At 51.0% G+C, this 19,694-nt stretch overlaps 1 protein-coding gene and 1 long non-coding RNA gene across 2 annotated transcripts; one reads left to right on the forward strand and one right to left on the reverse strand.

Annotated features, from left to right (window-relative positions):
* The first annotated feature begins 57 nt into the window (after positions 1-57).
* On the forward strand, positions 58-3,816 carry LOC121143946. The gene is made up of 3 exons (XR_005881273.1): positions 58-450; positions 1,716-1,850; positions 2,828-3,816. It is a non-coding gene; the product is annotated as an uncharacterized LOC121143946 (long non-coding RNA).
* A 2,144-nt stretch (positions 3,817-5,960) lies between these two features.
* On the reverse strand, positions 5,961-18,171 carry Hpcal4 (hippocalcin like 4). Its single transcript, XM_005084341.4, has 4 exons — positions 17,856-18,171; positions 12,432-12,600; positions 12,083-12,298; positions 5,961-9,828 (listed from the first exon to the last, which is right to left on the reverse strand). Exons 2-4 carry the CDS (start codon positions 12,591-12,593, stop codon positions 9,631-9,633), a joined length of 576 nt encoding a protein of 191 aa, XP_005084398.1. The 5' UTR covers positions 12,594-12,600; positions 17,856-18,171; the 3' UTR covers positions 5,961-9,630.
* Between the last annotated feature and the right edge of the window lie 1,523 nt (positions 18,172-19,694).

Here is a 19,694-nt window from a genome sequence, read left to right on the forward strand (position 1 = left end):
GAGGGAGTGCGAGTGAGCCCGCCCCGCCCGCCCGCCGCGGGTGGGGGACAAGCGGCCGCTGGCCTTTAGGAGACGGCTGAGCTCTGCTTCCCCGACCGACCCATGTCTGAAGCAAATTGGGGGCAGGTGACTCCTGCTTTCTGGAGCAGGCCGGCTGGAGCTGGGCTTGTAGTGCGCCACGGATTCAGGGTTGTAGGGATGAAGTTCAAGGACACCGAGAAAAGAAGAAGCCTAATAACTGCCCTCCCCCCCCAAAAAACCACGGTGATTCTCAAAGCAGGAAATAGATAGGTAAGCCCTCCTCCGAACTAACAGGCCCCTTGTTCCTTGGATGCCAGCATCCTAGGACCCTGCGCAATCAACCACCTTTTCTCAAATCCCGATCCATCCTTGAACCCAGAGAAGCGGTGGACGGACAGCTTCGTTTATGAACAGGGAGCTTCATTACAGGTGGGGGCAAGTGTGGGACCCATGTCTTCCACATACGGGTGAGGGGCACTTGAATCTAGGGCGATGTTATGCTCGCCTGGTGGACAACGCAGTCGAGAGAGGGACTCTGAAGCCGGGTTCATGTACACTCCCCCGTGTGCCAGCAGAGGGCGTGCATTTCCAGGTCCCCGGTGCTGAACTCAGGGTGATTAGTTACAATTGTGAGATAGTTGGAGGAAGAGAAGGGAGGAATGGGGTCTGGGACCCAACGAATTATAGCCTAGCATTTTAGAATTTCAGGGTCTCGTCCGTATTGGTGCAGATCCCTGTACTATCTGCCCCAAGGCACAGCCATCTCTCAGAGGTGGATAGGATATCCTGAAAAACACTGGCCTAGCTCGAGACATCCTTTGCCTGGGACCTGGGAAAGAGTGGAGCTTTGTCCAGTCTCCACCGTGTCCTGGGAGGAACCAAGTAAGCCTTGTTCCGTAGCTGCTTCCTCCTGATTGAAACATGCCCTTCTGGGGGCTTCGGAAGCCCAAGAAACTTACAAAGGCTGAGGAAGCCCAGGAAGATTTAAAGACTTGGGGTCCCCTCCCGATGTTATAAATAGCAAAGTGAGCCAGGAGAGGAGAGCACCTTTGGAGGTGTAGCTGCCTGCAAGCAGCACTGGGAACGCCAACGTTGCAGTTTCCTTGAGTCATCACCCGTGCTGGGCTTTTTAGTGACGCAGTTTCCCCAAGTTGCCCACATTCCTGTAAATAACCATCACCCACACACCTGCATGTAACCCCAGTGAGCTCACCGGTTCAGTAGGCTGGGTTTGGATGGGATCACTTTAGGTGTTGCCTTCTATCTGGAGTAAACAGAAACATCTCCAGTAGCATAGATTTGGGTGAGAAGAGGGGAAATTAAAAAATAAAGTGGGGCAAGTAGGTTCCGATGTATCCTTTCCCAGCCTGGAATGAATGGGGATGAGTGCTTTATTTACGTAAAGGTGATCCAGTCCCAGTAATTTGGATCTGTGTGACTGGTTTGAAAAGATGACCTTGCCAGTCAAATTTTTCTTTCTTTAGAATGGGGATGGGGGGGCTGGTGGCTCAGAGGTTAGGAGTACTAGCTGCTCTTCCAGAGGTCGTGAGTTCAATTCCCCGCAACCACATGGCTCACAACCATTTGTATTGAGAGCTGGTGTCCTCTTCTGGCCTGCGGGCATATGTGCATGCAGAACACTACATACTAAATAAATAAACAAACAAACAATAAATAAATCTTTTTTTAAAAAGGATGTGGGGTTAGATCATCAGCCTCTGTCGTGACTGAAGATGACATGCAGCCTAGATGAGCCTCTGCAGAGTGTCATTATACTCCATCTAAAACAGAAAGCACGTGGGCAGAGAAGGCTCTGTGGGCACACTGAGGTAGGTGATCACTAGGTAAATATGGACAGAGGATCCCATAAGAGAAACCTGCTGCCCCAAGAGGGAGCTGCCTCTGCTTATGAAAAGGCTACCATGACTATTTCCAGATTTCCATTTAAAGGTTGAATAAATGGGGCTTTGTTGAGCAGTGGATAATAGCTCCCTACAGCAGGGCTGGGGTCTTGAAAACAGGTTAGCTCAGTTTTCCAAATGGGGTGCTTCCCTAGGTTCAAAAAAGTCCCAGAAGAAAGTTGGTGGCTGTTGATTTTGCTTGATGCAACCATTTTCCTCAGCCTTTTCATCTTCTAACGAGCCATGTGTCTCCAAAACTCAGGGAGCAGCATATTCTGACACTGGGTCGACCATTTCCCTGAATTTGCTGATAAACGAATAATGGTGTTGTCCCTGTGATTACTTGGATGCCCAGAGACTTATATTTTTAACCCCTTGGGTTTTGTCATTTTTATTTTTGTTTTTTTGTTGTTATTTGCTTTTGAGATAGCATCTGTCTATGTAGACGCGGCTGTCCTGGAAGTCCCTATGTACACCAGACTGGCTTCAAACTCACAGAAATCCTCCTGCCTCTGCCTTCCGAGTGCTGAGATTAAAGACCTGTGACACCGTGGTGGGCTATTCCATTGAGGTTTAAATTGGGGCTAATGTGAGCAGGAGGAAGAATACGGAGACGCCTGTCTAGGTCATGAAGTTAGAGAGAGGGGAGAGGGTGGAGGCGAGGGGAGGGAGAGCGGGCAGTGGGAAAGGGTCCCATGTCGATCTTCCAGATCCAGTGAGACCTGAGCTTCTAATTATGTGAGCCAAAGAGTTGTTTAACTTGTGTTTTTGTTCAGGTTTTGTTTCTGAGATGCTCCCCTGCACATCCTGCCCCTACGTGCCTAGCACCATTGGCTGGTATTCAGTGAGACCTGTGGCATGTACCACTTCTTCATGTAACCATCACCTCTTACTGTCTCCACCAGGCAAGACCCTTGGCTTGCTAGCCCGGTTCACAGTCTGGTTCGGGTTTACTCCATCGCTGGGAAAGCACAGTAAGCAGTGACCTTGATGTCGCTCATCTGAGATCAAGCCCCCAAGGCAGAACAACAACTCTCTGAGCCTTCATTTCCACCTTTTGAGGAAAGCAGGTGGCATTTGTCACTTTTGTGTAGCTGTGACAAATTACCCACCGGAAACAAGTTAAAGGAGTTAAGATTTTATTTTGGTTTGTGGTTTTAGAGGATTCGTTCTAGCATAGCTGGAACAAACACCTGTTGTTTCTGATTCCATGAAGAGGCATGGGACACTCCTCATGTGGACCAGAGGGGCAGGGAAGGTGACTAGGGACACTGTATCCACAAGAACCCATGCCTAGTGACCTACTTTCCCCAGCTAGGTCCTCACTGCGTATCCAAATCATTAGAGAGACTCAAATGTGCTTGGCCTGGCTACCTGGGAACCACACAGGAAGGTTATCTGACTGTGATGGATTGTATAAACATGAGTGGCTATTATTGGAGGGTTGCAAGGCTTCACAAAGATTGAGGGAAACCAGTGGCCCAGAGAGCAGCAATGGCTTATGGGAATATATAAATCTAAAAGACCCCAGGGAAGAGATCCAGGGTGGCTCCAACACAGGGTGCAGGAGGAAAATGTGAACTTAAGATCAACGCTTCTGTGTTTAGCTAGTGCCAGCTCTTGCAGGGCCTTGTGGCATATTTAAGTAACAGATCGCAATGCAGGGGAAGGCCCCTTGCAAAGATGACATGATAGGATTTGTGCTTTAAAAAGGTTACCCTGGCTTGTAGGTGAGGTAGAAGGTAATATTGAAAGTAGGAGGTGTAAGGATTCGAGCCTTATGCTGGCCTGCCCCTGTCACCTGGCAGAATGCACTCAGGCAGTACCCTGGTCAGCCCAAGGTTCCATGACTGCTAGCCTGCACGCAGGTGCAAAAGGACCCCTTTAAAAGACAAACCCTGCCCACTTATGCTCTCTTTCTGCTCTCATTCCTGCGGTTCCCCTGGGGGCAGACAGGACTTTTCCTGTCTCCCTCTCCTCTTCTGTCCTCTCCCTGTCTCTGTATCTCTGTGTCTCTTTACCTCTTTTCTCTTTCCTTCCCCCTCCCTCCCCTTTCTAATAAAACTTCTCACTTAAGCTCTGTCTGCCTGGCGTGTCTGTCCCCTGCCTCAACCACCTTCGCCTGCTATGGAATCTGGCAAGGCTCCCCTTGGCTTTATCGTAACAGAAGGTGCATCCACCTGCCTGGTGAGACATTGAGGGATTTGACAAGAAGGCAACCCAGGACCTCTCCACCTCCAGGCAGGCAGGGGACTGGACTTCCATCTTGCAGTGTGGCTTCCGCTGGGGCCAGCAACTTCAGGTTCTCCCGGCTTCTGAGTCAGGCTTCTGAGCCACCCTCCTCTGGTCCATGGTTACCCTGAGGCACGTCAGCCGACTTCCTCTGTCCTAATTGCTTCCTGCCAAGAAAGCTGCCTTCTCCAGGTGTCCTTGAGGAAACCCTTGTAAAAGCAACCGAGCGTCTCAGAAGGAAGTCAGTCCCCCGACCTGCCACTGCCTCCAAACCCCTCTGGCTGTTGAGGGGGTACTCTGAAAAGAGCATTTCTCCACTTCCTCCCACGCCTGGGTCAGTGCAGGAACTCCTGGGGATTAGACTGGGTCCCTGTGAGTGGGGGAGCAGGGTTATACTACAATGACTCTGACCAGCAGGGCAGGTGAGGGCTGAAATCCATCATGTGCTCTCCTTGTTAAACTGAGCACACTGGGATGACATTTCTACAAGGGGGATTGGTCTCTCTCTCTAGGGTCTCACTATGTGAGCTCACTATGCAAACTAGGCTGGCATCTCTCTCTCTCTCTCTCTCTCTCTCTCTCTCCCTCCCTCCCTCCCCCTCTCCCTCTTCCCCTCCCTCTCTGAGACTGGGTTTCTCTGTGTAGCCTTGGCTGTCCAGGAACTCACAGAGATCCACCTGCATCTGCCTCTTGAGTGCTGGGATTAAAGGTGTGTACCACCATGGCCAGGCTATATTTTTCTAATAAGTTCAAAAGTTCTGTTTGCTGCTTAACTGCATACTTACTTCCACTCAGAAGAGTGCCTTTTCTTGATTTCCACAAAAACAACATACCCAGCTCATAGCCATCAGTTACTATCCACTCATTTGGATTCTTGGGATGCCTTCTACCGATGTCTCCTGCCATTAACATCCTTCCTGGAATGGTAGAACACTTCTGTAATGCCAGTGCTCAGAAGGCTAAGGGAGGATTAGGAGAGTAAGACCAAGCTGGGCTATATAGTGGGAGACTGTCTTAAACAAACAATATACATACCATTACCCAGAGAGTCAAAGCCCATGACCGCAGGGCTGAAAAGGGAGAGGCCCAGTTGCCAGTTGCCAGTTCTAGTTTAGAGGCCAAAACCATGAAAAAAAGTATTTATTTATGTATATTATGCATATGAGTCATCTATTTGCATGTGTGCTAGTATGACAGAAGAGGACACCATACAGAAGAGGGCAACAGATACCTTTTGAGATGGCTGTGAGCCACCATGTGGGTGCTGTGAATTGAACTCTGGACCTCTGGAAGAGCCGTCAGTGCCCTTATCACTGAACCATCTCTCCAGCTCCAAGCCCAGACCGTTTTATTTTTGCTTCTTAGACAAGTACTCATGTATCCCAGGCCCTGCTGGAAGTCAGTAAAATAGCCTAAAATGACCTTGAACTTTTAATCCTACTTCCACCTCACAAATGCTGGGACTACAGGCATGTGCCACCATATCCATTTTAAGCAGTGGGGAGGACTGAACCCATGGCTTTGTGCATGCTGAGTAAATACTCTACTAATTGAGCTGCGCCCCCAGCCTGGCCCAAGTGTCCTGAATTGTCTGCCAGTGGGACCTTTGCCATCCTTGTCCCTTTCTCTTTGAAGTAGCTAAAGTGGATCTCTACGCTGTAAGACTAGATTCCCCACCAGACCAAAGATCTAGCTTGGTCCCAAGCAAGCTTCTGAGGCGCTCTGTGGACTCCCCCAGGGCCGCTTTCCCTTCGCCCCACCCTAACCCTGTCCAGCCAGTTTAGGAAAGACTACGAAGAGGCCTTGCACAGTCACACCTTTTATTCATTGTCAGTGGGGGAAACACACCACACGGCACAGGATTGGTCACTGAAGATGGCTGCTGTGGGCACAGCTATAAGCGGCACATCTGCAGGGGATGGGGTTCTGCTTCCTCACTGCTGTCGCTTAGAAGGCCCCGGATCTGGCCAGCCTCCACCAAGCAGAGAGACCCATGCATCCTGGGAGGCCCTGCCCTGACCCCACACTCTGACAAAGCTAAGAAGAGAAAACCCTGGAAAGTCTAGAGAACAAATCTCATGTTTTTCTAAGACTTTTAAATTGAGCACATGAATTATTTCTTTCTTTAAGAACAATGAAGGAGCTATGTAAGAAATGTATTCTTAACCCCATGCTGATTTCTAAAGTCAACACAAAGCCTCACCCAGGGTGGATCTTCAGGAAATAACTTTTGCTTTAATAAATTTTTGTGTAAAAACTATTTACAGTGTCAGCTCATTACTGCCCTGCCTAGGAAGATCAGCTCACTTTCTCCTCTTTCCTTGCTCCCACGGCCTCTTGTGTCAAATGGATTTCTGCTTCTGAGGCTTTGCCCTTGCCAGGGCAGAGAAGAATCAGTGTCTTTGCTAGCAAGCTTGTTTTTATTTTCTTCTTGACTTTAAAAAGGAGTTAGTAATTGTGCGGCTGCACAGACTGGCGTGGCACCTGAGCGAAGCAGCCTACGCTGATGATTTTCAGGGACGAGAATAAGGAGCGCATCACTTAGCCAGAAAGGATGAATGAGGAGAGCAGGTTTGAGGAGGCTGAATCTGGAACCATGGCGATTCACAGAATTTCTGTGAGAGGATCCAGAACTTCAAAGGAGAACCTGGATAGATTACTGTTTTGACTGCCTATGTTTTCATGTCTGTGCAAGCCATGCACAGATCTCTGCTAGCCTTGCGCTTCATGGCAAGTGCTTTCCAAGTTGAAGCCAACATGGGAGACCTATCTCTCTTCTCCAGGCATGGATGGGTGCTCTACCACCCAGTCTCCTGGGCATACAGTGCTCTAGACACCCAAGAGAATGTGGGAGCAACCCCTAACCTGCCTGTGGCTCCTCCCATCAGTAAGAAGGCAGAGACAGTTTTAGGACTGTTGAGCTGTCCAAAACCCTTGACCTAAGTAGCAAATACTGCCATGAATAAGCAGCCAGAAGCCTAGAGTGATCAGTCTCATGGGTAGATTTTGCCTATCATCTTGGAAAGACAAAGCAATTCTCTCAGGAAGGAAGGTAGTGGGAAGGATGATGTTAGATGCTTCCAGGATTTGCTTAGCAGCCTCCGAGAACAGTACTGGTCCATGTAAGGCTGCCCGGAAGTGGAAAAGAGGATGCTTGAAATGGAGAGACTTCAAGCTCCTCCTCCATTTTGGAAGAACATAGCCTCAGAAACTTCTTGGCAGGGAGCTTCTGAAAGACAAAAGTCAGTTTGTCCTGCAATCAACATCTGGACAAACAGACATAGAAATGAATGGGGCAGAGGAAGTCTTTTAGAGAGTCTTGTGTTCAAATCTCGGCACTGTGTTATCTCCTGACTGCTTGCTCTTACCAAGAGACTTCCTTCCAAGACTGGGATAAAGGTCCTGAAGACCCCTTTCTTCCTGGGCTGGGAAGACAAAATGAGATGCAAGTAGATACAAGCCTTTGAAAACCAAAGACTTCTGCATCGTCGTGATGAGTTCAGCTAGATTCAACGTTTGGGGGGTGGGGGAGGAAAAGCTTTTCACTAGAAAATTCATGTCCCAGCTGAGCCAGGCTGCTGAGCATTTCTGTATCTGTAGTGCTGATGACAGCACAAGACATACTTAACAGGCAGCTCATGAGAGCTATGGAACAGTCCCATGAAGCCTCGCTAGATAAACACCTGCTAGCATCACTTGAGGCTCTGAATTCCTCAGCCTCCCCACGTGGCCCAGATAGGCAGGACAGAAAGAAGGTGTCTTGCAACCTCCAAACACCAGAAGAAGGAAGGTCTGACAGAAGTTTGGAGCGCAGGTCAGAATCTCCAAAAGTTTCTAGCAGCAGGAGATGAGAACTGACAGGCAGAGAGCATCCTTGCTGCAGGGCAATCTCCACCACCACACGCCCCGGCTTCACAAGCATTCTCTACACCCACCCTGCCTGAGATCATCTGAGACAGTTTGCACAGCGGTTCAAGAGGAAGTCAACTGTCACCGCACATCAAAGTTAACTCCAGATCACAAGTAAAGTGAGGAGCTGGGAGAAGCAAGGTGGGTTTCTCTGGAAAGCGTGCAGCATGACAGCTAGCTCACAGACCCTAAGGTTCAGAAAGCAAAGCTGGTGAGCTTGGAAGGCGATGGACTTGTTTACCTGGCAGATCTAGGTTGGAGGGGTTAGAAAAGGCCTTTCACGTGGAGTACGTATGCCCAGCACATTCCAGTCATTTGGTCCCTAAACGCAGCCCAGAAGCCAGAAGATCCTTCTCTTCTAGCTCCTTCTGCCTGAAGCTGTGAAAGAACAAGCCACTCCCTGAAACCAAGCCAAACTCAGAAACAAGTCGCTGAGATGTGGGGTATGAACCACTCTGGCTCAGGGTTTCCATCTCTGACGCCAGCACCCACAGTGTGCGACAGAAAGTCAGTGGTGGAATTAAAAAGGTAATAAAAGGAAGTAGCAGGAGCAGCAGGATGGCTGATGGGAGAGTGTAGGTTCTCAAAGTCTGGTGGTAGCCCCATTCTTTTGCCTAAACATTTCCCCCCCTTGAAAATTGGCATTTATATAGTCATTTAAATCATTTTTATAAGAAACCAAGTAATGTAGAGTATATTTTAATTGTCTAATAAAATGATCTTAGCTCTTTGAAAGGGCACTAAAAAAATAAATATTACATAAACTTTTTTTCTTATAACTTCTACCCATGTGGCACCTAAACTTCCATGGGCTTTTCATTCGGTCTTTCTGCAGCTTTGGGGGTGCTAGCTGGAGGACACACCAGTCCCCCCAACCTGCCAGCTGCCTTGCACCCTCATCTCAGCTGTTTCCACATCCCTGTCTAAGACCTCCACCCCTGGAAGTTGTCTCATTACCCTGTGAGTTTCCAGAGGGCATGGAATGTGTTTTTGTAAACAACCATATTCTTAGCACCATCAGGTGCCTGGCATTGAACAAGTACTCAGCAAGCATTAGCTGAAGGAAGAAGGACTCAAGGACCGTTCCAAAGGCCGGGCCAGAGGAGCCAGGTAGAGTCAGGGGGCAGGGCAGAGACCGCCTCTCAAGGAATCTGGGGAGGAGAGACCCAGTTTGGTCCTTTGACTGGGTGCCTGTGGGACCACACTGCTTATTTAGAGCAGAATCCTGGGAACAGCAGGATCTCGAAGCAAGTCCTCAACCCCTCCCTAACCTCGCCTCTTGGGTCAAAAGCCAACTCTCCTAAGCCCAAAGGATGTTGGTTCTAGGCCAAGACTAGAGGTGGAGCTAGAGACAGACTATCTGAGGACAGACTACTTGAGAGACCCATCTCTTTTGCAGGATGAGGTGGTCCCTCACAGAACTTGACTGAGGAGAGAAAGGCTTGGGCAGAAGAGTGGGTGACCTAGAGAGTGAGGCTGGAATGCCCCTCCCCCTGGGGATGGGCCAGCAGAGAGGATATCAGGTGCCATGCCTGTCCTGGCCAGGGGCCCTGCCCCTCACCAGCCTCTACTTCTGCATGTCACACTGCAACAGCAACACAATAGACGGGTCGCTCTTGGCTGCCTCCTTGAACTCCTCCAGTGTAATCTGGTCATCCTTATCCTGGTCCATCTTCTTGAAGATCTTGTCCACACGCTGCTGGGGTGTGAGCCCATCCTGGTTCATCCGCATCATGATCACGGTGCCCACCATTTTATAGATAGCCTGACGGAGTAAAGAGAGGTGTGAACACCCAACGGCCAGGGAGGACTGAGGATGGATGGAAGGGGTCTGGGCATGAACCAGGAAGATATTGGAGGAGGCTGAAGACACCAGAAAGAGACACATGGTTGCTAAGACTGGCTCCTTAGGGCTGACTGGATGGCTCAGCTGGTAAGCAGCTTGCTGCAGAAGCCTGATGACCTGAGTTTGTTCTCCAGAACCCACATAAATGTGGAAGGAAAGAACTGACTCCCCAGAGTTGTTCTCTGACCTCACACGACACTAGGGAAATGCATCCCTCCACATCCTGTGCGTGCACACACACACACACACACACACACACACACACACACACACACACACACTTCTTTACCCATCATGTAATTCTGAATGGCCTGGAACTTGCTATGTAGACAACTTTGAATTCACTATGTAAACCATGCTGGGTTTGAATTCACAGAGATTCACCTCCCTCTGCCTACTGAGTGCTGGGATTAAAGATGTGCACCAATTCTTGAAGTCCATTCCCTATGGAGGAATTCCTTGGTCAGCCTAGACACAGGGCGGGGAGTGTGTGTGAGGGGGGATATGATGTGACAGATTTTGATGATCCCCCATGGGAGGCCTCACCCTCTCTGAGGAGTGGATGAGGGGTGAGATGGGGAGATGGTGGGGGAAGTGGAAGGATGGGAGAGAGAGGGAACTAGGATTGATATGTAAAATAAGATTGTTTTAAAAAGAAAAAGAAGGTGTGCACTAACACACCCAATCAATTAAAAAAATCTGTCTACCTAATGAGCACTTCAAATGAATCACGCCTCTTTAACCTCTTCTCACCTGTTGTGTCTCTAGAATTCTGCTTCAACAAGTAAGGACTTCACTCTGCCAGACTGAAAGCAAAAACAAAACCCCCAAGCCATCCTTTGTGAAATTTGTTGAGACAATGTTTCACTTGTAGCCTAGGCTGGCTTGGAACTAGATATGTTGCTCAGCTTAGTCTTGAACTCACTATCCTCAGCTTCTTGAGTGCTGGGATTACAGAGGAAAGCAACCATGCTTAGTTCTCACGTCATTTATTTTTCTCTCCTCCTCACACACACACACACACACACACACACACACACACACACACACACACACACACACACATCCAATCCTTCGGCAAAAAAATGTCAACTCTAATTTTGTAACGGGCCCTCTGTAGACTTGTTCATGCACGAAGGCAGCCTCCACCAGCTCCTGACTGGATTTCTGTGGAAGTCTCCTCACTGGTCTGCCTGCCTCTTCTGCCCACGTTCTCCTCAACTATCTGATCTCCACACTCAGAATACACTCAATGCTTCTACCCTAGCCTGAGCCACTGAGGGGACCCTGTCTCCCTGTGGGACCGTCTTCCTGACACTCTCCCCTCAACTCACACCGCTGCCACTGCCCTGGCTTCCTGCCACGCTGTGAGCCCCGCTCACACCGCTGCCACTGCCCTGGCTTCCTGCCACGCTGTGAGCCGGGCAAACACAGCTTCACCTGCATGGTGGTTCACTCTGCCCTTGCCTGTTAGCGCCTCCCAGTTTTCCTCCGCTGCTCTCCCTACCCTGACTTTGCTTATTTCTTTTTTTCATACCATTTACTGCCTGGCATGACCCAAATTTACTTACTGATTTACTAGAAGGATCTCCTATGAAAGCGCATGGCATATACTTAAGATGTTTTTTAAAAGCAAAACTATGAAACAAACACGTGCGGTGGTGGCGCACGCCTTTAATCCCAGCACTCGGGACTCAGAGGCAGGCGGATCTCTGTGAGTTCGAGGCCAGCCTGGTCTACAGAGCTGCTTCCAAAGCTACACAGAGCAAAGGCCATGGCCTGGCTGAGGTCAGGCTGAGGTCAAAGGACAAATGTGTAGAAATTGGTTCCCTCCTTCTGCTATGTGTGCTCCCAGGGTCAAACCCGGGTAATGAGACCTGGCAGCAGGCACCGTTACACGCGGAGCCATCTCTCCAGACCCCAATCCTTACTTCTTGAAAACCCAAGTGAATTGACATGGCTACTCTAGATTTGATTAAGTGGTGGTAGCCACATGCTCCCTTTTGTTCTTCTGGGAAAATGGGGTATCTGACACTATATACCCTACGGGTTAAACATTGAGCAAGGGGCCTGCAGAACTGTGGTTGGAGGACGCTGGGGAACAGCTAGGAGTCTTCTGAGGCTCAAGAACACTGGACGCCCTCCTCTTCCTCCCCTCCCCCCCCGCGCGCACCTCGATGATCTCCAGCATCTCCAGGCGTGTGATGCGCCCGTCGCCGTCCAGGTCGTACATCTCAAAGGCCCAGTTGAGCTTCTGCTCGAAGCTGCCACGGGAGGTGACAGAAAGGGCGCAGATGAACTCCCGGAAGTCGATGGTGCCATCGCCATTCTTGTCGAAGGTGCGGAATGCATGCTGTGCAAACTTGGAGGCGTCTCCATAAGGGAAGAACTGAGGCAGGGGTGCGGGTTATTGGGGTGCAGCGCCAGACCCACCCTCCCTGCCTACCGCATCCTTTTGAGTCCCACCAGTTCTCAGGTCCCCAGTACCCGCCCACCCCGCCATGCCACGCCCCACCCTGCACCTTGATATAGAGCTGCTGAAACTCCTCCAGATTGAGGATGCCGCTGGGACAGTCCTTCAGGAACCCCTTATACCACTGCTTTAGCTCCTGCTCGCTGAACTCTGTGTTCTGGACCAGGTCTTCCAGCACCTCCGGGGCCAGCTTGCTGTTGTTTTTCCCCATGGTGGGCCTGCAGGACAGACAGCTCGCTCAGCATGGCCCAAGCTAGGACCTCACCTCTGTAAAGTGGGTCTCCACCCTTGCCCCACTTGGACCTTCTTCACACTCCCCTCCCATGAGGAGCCTTCTTCCTAAAGTCAGCACCCCTCTTCCCACGGCAGCCCCCCTTCCCTGATGACCCACTTCAGCAAGCCCCACCTTCCTTCAACATGCTCAGCCTTCACTCACCGACCTCCTCAAAGGAAGCCTGTCTTCACTGGGTAGTGGTCTCCCTCTCCCCTCACAGCACACTATGCCCCAGAGCAGACCCCTCCGGCAGGACTTTCCAGCCTTTCCTGGTGGCAACTGATCCCCTTGGTGACTTGTGATACAGTGTGGCCTAATCTTCATTCTCACTTCTCCCTCCATTCATCATCCCCTCGGTCCCTAGCATCAAGCCTCAACTACTCTCCCTGCTAGCAAGGGCTGTCTGCATTCAGCACCCTCCCTCCTGGGCAAACTCCGCTTCTAGCAAAGTCCCCCAGGAACCATTTCCCAAGTTCTTCCTCCAGGCCATCCCAGGAGCCCCACACAGGAAGCATCTCTCTCTTTCCTTCTTCCCTTCCTGGAGCCCTGATGACCCTGATCACATTTTTTTGCTTTTCATTAACCCATTCACTCCCTGAGCATTTGTTGGGGGCCTGGACTTGGTATGAAGCTAAAGCTAAGATGAGCCAGTCTTCAGTAGCTCGTGCAAAGTTTCTAGATGACTGTCTGCAAAAAGCCTTCAAACCACACCAACCTGGAGGTCATTTATTTGTTTGTTTGTTTTTCAAGACAGGGCTTCTTTGTAGATTTGGGACCTATCCTGGAACTCACTCAGTAGACCAGGCTGACCTCAAACTCACAGAAATCCACCTGTCTCTGCCCCCCCCCGTGTCTCTGCCCCCCCCCCCCCCGTGTACCAGAATTAAAGGTGTATGCCACCTGGAGATTTTAAAGCAAGAGTTTGGAAGCTACCATTAATTCCCTAACACTGAACACTCACAATATGCCAGGTCCTGATCTATGTCCTGGAAATCCAGAGATTTGTGAGTTTTTCCTTTAGCTGCAATGTGCAAGATGACTTGAGGGCAGGGCTGGAAAGAGGGCTTAGTGGGTAAGAGCACTCGTTGCTCTTCCAGGGGATCCGAGTTTGGTTCCCAGCACCCATGTCAAGCGGCTCACAACCATATGAAACACCGGCTCCTGAGCATCTGACACCTCTGGCTCCCAGGGCACCTGTACTCACGTGCACATACCCACAGGCAGAAACACACACCTACACATCATTAAAAATAATAAAAACAAATCTTTAATAAAATATGACGGAGGTGGAGAGTGGTGAGTAGTACAAGGAGGGACTTGGCATACAGTTCAAATGGAGAGATGTAGATGGACTGAAGGCTGGATTTAGCAGTGGGATGAACACAGAAATCAAGGCAAATATTCCGCAAGATAGTTTCAAGATATCTCTGGACCTCAAGATCCTCCTGTGCATCATGAGATCAAGGAGCAGTGAAGGTGGCAACATCCTTCCCTAGCTACTAACCTACCACCCCAAGAAGATGAAGAATTCTATAGGAGAAGCCAAGGAGCATGCTATCTTTAGGAGCTTGGAACTGTGCCAGGGCCAGAGTCAAGGATGCCTCTGGACCACCCATCTGTAGGCAGAATGAGGAACCATCCTCAGGTGCCTCCTCCCCCAATGATTGTGTAAGCTTAAGGAGTAAGGATGTGGAAAGCCCGGAAGCAAAGGTGTCTGATGGGGGAGGCAGAACCTCTCCCGTGGCTCTTGTAGGATGTGCCTGAGTGTCTGCATGAGGGGCTGGGTCTATGTGTAGGAGGGTGTCAGCGTATGAGGCTGCAAATCTGTCAGAGCACACTCGTCTCTATGTGTCATGTTGTCTGTGTGGTCCTCACCTTCTGCTCCTTTTCTTCTCTCTCCCGTGCTTCCTTCTCACCCTTCTGTCTTCGAGGTCCTTACCTGTGCCCTGCCCCTACTTGGCCCTAGACCCAGTGAGGACCAGAAAGCACCTCCCTTCATCTCTCTTGGATTGCCAGAAAGTCTAAGTAGGCAGAACCCTTTGAGATCACCCCCTTATTTTAGCAAAAGAAACAAATTTGAGAGACGGCAGTGGCTTAGACAGGAGTGGCAGTCAGTGCAGGGGTTCCGCTGAGCATCCAAGCTGAATCCATACCACCTGCTTGACCTGTCCTCTCTACATCATGGCTGTCCTTTCTCGGCGCAGACCTTCTCTACCCCCACCTGCCTTCTGGGAAAATAGCTCTGATCTTGTGGTCTCAGTGGGACCGGTTTGTCTGAGCTGCAGTTCATAGTCTCTGACAAGCAGTAACTATCATTCCATCTTAGGGGATGCCCACAGCAACTTTGAATCAACACAACTACAGCCAGATTCACCCTCACTTGAACAACTGTTCTCTGCCCCCACCTCCCCCCTCCTCTCCCTCTATCCTCTCTCCTCTCTCTCCTTCACCTCTGGGGGTGGGGGTATAAGGAAAAGGAAACAGACCCCATGAACTGTTTCCAATTTCTCCCTTTCTCCAGGTCCAGCCTGCCACTGGGTCTTGAAATGTTCCTGGAACCTCTGCTATGCACATGAGCAGGGATACCACTCACCATACTGAAGCCCAGCCAAAGCTCTTTGTCAAGTCAGGCCCATGATCACAGGGCTTACCTGCCCTGCAGGAAGGGACTTCCTCCTGACACCTCTGTTCCAATGGATTCTCACCCTTAGTTACAGTGTAGGGTGTGGTGACACTCAGAAGCTCTAGCATCTCATCTCAAGGTTGGGGTAGAGATGCCCATACACACACACTCACGACCAGACCCTCTGAAACCCCAGAATCATCTAGAATCTTGTTTCAAGCTGCTCACCTGTTGATCTTCACCCTTCACTGCTCACCCTGCCACCACGTACTCCCCTGAGCCAGGCATCTCTGAGACATCACCTATGTGCTTACATAGTGTCTCTCCCTTAACCCCTTCTTCTCTGGGAAGACACAAGTGCAAGCTGCCTTCACTTCTTTACTGCCACCTTCTTCCTTGCAATCAGCCTTTTCCGGGCTGGGCAGTGGTCAGGCGACAGCATGGGCTCAGCACTCTGGGTACAGGCAGACCTTGTGAGGCTTTGGTGTGGAACCCTCACACATACACCATCTCCTGACCCTTATCTAGTGATCCAGTATTCCAAAGGAGGCCTTTGTATTGCCAGAAAAAGGGAGAGTCCCCAGGTCTTTCTGGCTAACAGTTTTTCCCCTTCTGACAGAACTTCAACTATTTCTAGGCAACAACAGGGTACCCTTTTCCCTGTTGTTCCTGTCTGCCTCAAAGAGGCTCTCCCCATTGGTTCCTGTTTTCCCTCTGTGCCTGCACATAGCACCCTGCAGAAGCTTGAAGGCAGAGCTTAGGATGCAGTCATGTTTGGGGAATGCCACTTAGATTAGGAGAGAAGAGCAACATGTCCCTCTTCTTTGGTACTATGTCACACTGTTTTGTTTTTCTGTGATCTCCTATCAAGCCTACTTCAGAGACAGCGGAACCCAGAGTCAGGGAAAGGAAGGGTTCACCCAAGGTCAACTGGAGCCCATCAGCTGCAAAGCAAAGACCAGAGCCTAGCTGGGGGCATGTTCTGTTGGAGTGGTGGCTTCTGGAGGACCGTTCTTCAGCTGAGGAGGCGCCCCTTGCTCTGTGTGCTCAGAGGCCTCTTCTAGCGGGCTCAGGGTTAGGGGATTCGAGTGGAGAGGTGGCAGTGAAGGTAGGAGAGACTGAAGGAGGCAATAATCCCACACCCTTGCCTAGCTTCAGAGGAGCTGGTGCTGAGGCGGTTGCCATGGTGACAACAGCTCCCTGGTCAGATTTTTCTCTTTCCCTCTCCTCCCTTTGCTCTTTTCCAGGCAATGGCAGTAACAGCCAGGTCTTGTTCCTCCCCTCCACAATAAGAGGCAAAAGTGGCACCTGCAAGGTGAGGTGGGTTGGCCACCTTTAATTTGGAGCTTTTCATGCCAGGGTGGTCAGTTGGTCTGGAAAAGACCCCCTAAGAGAATGAACATGCAGGGTGCGTAGGAGGGAGTAGTAACCTGTACCTAGACCTGAGTAAAAAGGATGTCCCTGCAGTGAGGACTGGGACCTCTCTGGTCTCCTCTGAGAAATGTCCTAATGGTTTAAGCTTTGTTTTCCTATAATCAGCTGTGGAACCAGAGTATGTCAGAGTTGAAAGGTTGTTCAAGACTACCTCATTTAATCCTCCTCTGCCCTGCTCTTTCTCCCATCTCATGAACACTCCGAGAGGGAAAAGCCTTTTGGCTAAAGTCAAGCAGTGAGGCAGGCAAGGGAAGGGTTACACCAGGCTCTGCTTCCATGTTCAGACTCAGGGTAAGGAGAAAACGAGCCACACGGAAGATGTAGAGCTTCATCTTTACAAACAACAGGAAGCTGAGAGAGAGGGAGCAAGCAGGCACAAAAAGGGCAGAGAAGAACCGATTACAGAGAGAGGAGACGTGACCAGGTATGCAGAATGGAGCTATGGAGTGGTCTCTTGGAAGGGGCGTCTCTACTTCATGCTCCAGACAGGGCAAAAGAAGCAGAATATGGGATCTCCGTCTAGCTCAGGGAGTACTAGAGGGTAGCTGCTGAATGTGCCTGGGATAAGACATTTGGGGGTCTTCATCCTTCCCTTGGGTGCACTGTGAGCTATCCGCAAAAGGGGCAGAGGTTGTGTGGTCAGAGAATGGAGTTATCTTTGGAAACAGGACCCTGAGGGGTGAATGACAGCGAACTGCTGGTGTGGGTGTGGGTAGAGGTCTTCATGGGGCTAAGCAAACCACCAACCATCTCCAGAGGCAACAGGAGACGGGGTGACTGAAGCCTTCTCTAGCACCATCGGCACCACACCCCCGTGTGTGTGTGTGTGTGTGTGTGTGTGTGTGTGTGTGTGTGTGTGTGTGTGTGTGTGTGAGCGCGCACTGGGCCCTGAGGAATAGTTGTTCTTATCTGAGTTGGGGGTAAGAAGGTAGCTGTACCGCCTTCCTTGAACTGGGGACGCGGCTTGAAGTGAAGGTCCTTTGCCCAAGGCGGGCCCTCCAGATGGCTGTCCACCTATGACAGACCCAGGGTCAGGAAGATGGATCTGAGCAGCTAAGGATGGGAGGGGAACGCGGGGGAGGAGGGGCTCAGGGCTTCCGCCCCGCGGGGTTGCTCCGAGGACCCGGCCCCACCCGCATTACCTGAGGCCGCTCGCTGACTCGCTGGATGGCTCCGAGCCTGGGCGGCCACTGGGACGAGGCTGGCTAGCAGGAGGACGCCGGGCTCTGTAAGGTCCGCGTCGGAGCCGCCTCCCCAGCTCTTGTATCACTATGTGCTTCTCGAAGGCGACACGATTTGCATAAGGCCCGCCTCCTCATAAGAACGTTGGACATCGATAGGCTCAGCTGGCACGGAGTGACAGCCGGAGTTTCAGGTGGGGATGGGGTGGCCTGTGAGTCCGAGCCACAGGAGCGCGCCCCGCCCGCCTGCCCGCGCTGACCTTCCCCTGAGTCGCCAGGAATGTAGAGGGCTGTACCCCCATCTGTCCCAAAACCCTGAGGCTCAGAGCCTGGGTCACAGTTTGGAGAGAAAAGTACGGATGATTAAAGTGGATTCGCAAAAACAACCGCGCCGTTGCTATGGTAACAGAAGAACCACAGTTGAATCTCTAAGCCTTCTCTTCCTGGGCCCCAGCGGGGGTGGGGGTAGGAGAGGGGGTGATTCACAAGATGCGACCCCATCCCGTGTCCTACCGGAATCTGGAGGGAATCAATGAGGAGCTGCAGAGTGGCAAGGTGAAGGACGGAAGAGATAGGTTGGTCGGGAGCTCGGGTCTTTGCACCAGTGTGCCCCCTCCCACTATGAAGCAGAGGGGAGGGTGGGTGCAGCAAGAGCTGGGTGATGAGGAAAGTACCCTTTACCTAGACACATGAGAGTGTGGGCTCCCCCAGTCACCCCAGCTCTGTCCTTACTTCTCATGGAACCTCGAAAGGATTCTTTGGTTCTCCTCCACAAGGACCCTTCTACATACCCCAAGGACCGCTCCATTCCCCACCCTCCCACATTCCCGTTGCTTAGATGGAGCCGGTTCCCAGCCGCCGCCAGTCTCCGGCCTCGGATGTTGACACAACCCGAAGGCGGTTTACACTGAGCGGGTCTGGAAGGTTTCAGGGCAGCGAAAACGCCTCCTTCCCGTACTTGGGGGTCTCCCATAGCTCGCCCAGCTGCCAGGGATGTATTCGTTTCTGAGAGCTTACAACCCAAGGTGGTGGAAAGGGGCTCTCTAATGCCAAACTCGGGGCAAAAGGGGAGCAAAGATCCCTGGGCTGGGCCACGTGCGGAGGAGGGACTTCAAGGGATCTATCAAAAGTAGGGGCGGGACGTATGGAGATTGGTTAAATGGGATTGCAGAAGCTGAAGAGCCGCAGGGTTTCTGTCCAAGCAACAAATGTAGAGACAGGCAAGTATATTGGGGGTTGGGGACAGGCCTGCCACCAGCAAAGGCCAGGCTTTTGGGACTAATCTTAGAACTCCCAAACCAAGCACACTGTGGGGGATTACCAGTGGGACCTGGTCTTCCTTATGAGCCACCCCATTTCCTCTTAAGCCAGTTGCGTTGCTGTGTTCTAGAAGCTGGGAACCTGTAGGTCTCCTCTCGGGCTGTAGCAAAGGGTTGGGGGCTCCATAGTCCCAGATAGAGATACATCCCTGGCACCTTTGGTTGGTGACTCATAATGGTGACTTCCCAGGCACCTTCTGTGCTTTAGGCCCTGAAATAGCAAGAGTGTTTGGTTATGGTTAATCATAATCAATGCCCAAGAAAGTGGGGAGAAATGTGAGTTCCCAGAAGTGATATCTGAAAACTTAAAATGGAGTCTGGTTGTTTCTAGGGCCCCTCATAGGATCTCAAGCAAGCTCTTTCTCATCCTGGACCTCCCAGCACGCAAAACGTGGGAGCTGATACCAGAGACTCGGTTGAGTAGTGGAAGATTTGAGCAGGGAGGGGATTGAATAAAGTGTCGTTGTTTTTAGAATTATAG

Source organism: Mesocricetus auratus, unplaced genomic scaffold (genome assembly GCF_017639785.1).
Source record: "Mesocricetus auratus isolate SY011 unplaced genomic scaffold, BCM_Maur_2.0 Super-Scaffold_100014, whole genome shotgun sequence".
NCBI lineage: Eukaryota > Metazoa > Chordata > Mammalia > Rodentia > Cricetidae > Mesocricetus > Mesocricetus auratus.

Coding starts and splice junctions, on each gene's coding strand:
- Hpcal4 (XM_005084341.4), bottom strand. CDS start 12,593: ATGGGGAAAAACAACAGCAAGCTGGCCCCGGAGGTGCTGGAAGACCTG. Junction 12,299..12,431: donor TTCAGCAGCTCTATATCAAG/GTGCAGGGTGGG, acceptor CCCCTGCCTCAG/TTCTTCCCTTATGGAGACGC. Junction 9,829..12,082: donor AGATGCTGGAGATCATCGAG/GTGCGCGCGGGG, acceptor TTACTCCGTCAG/GCTATCTATAAAATGGTGGG.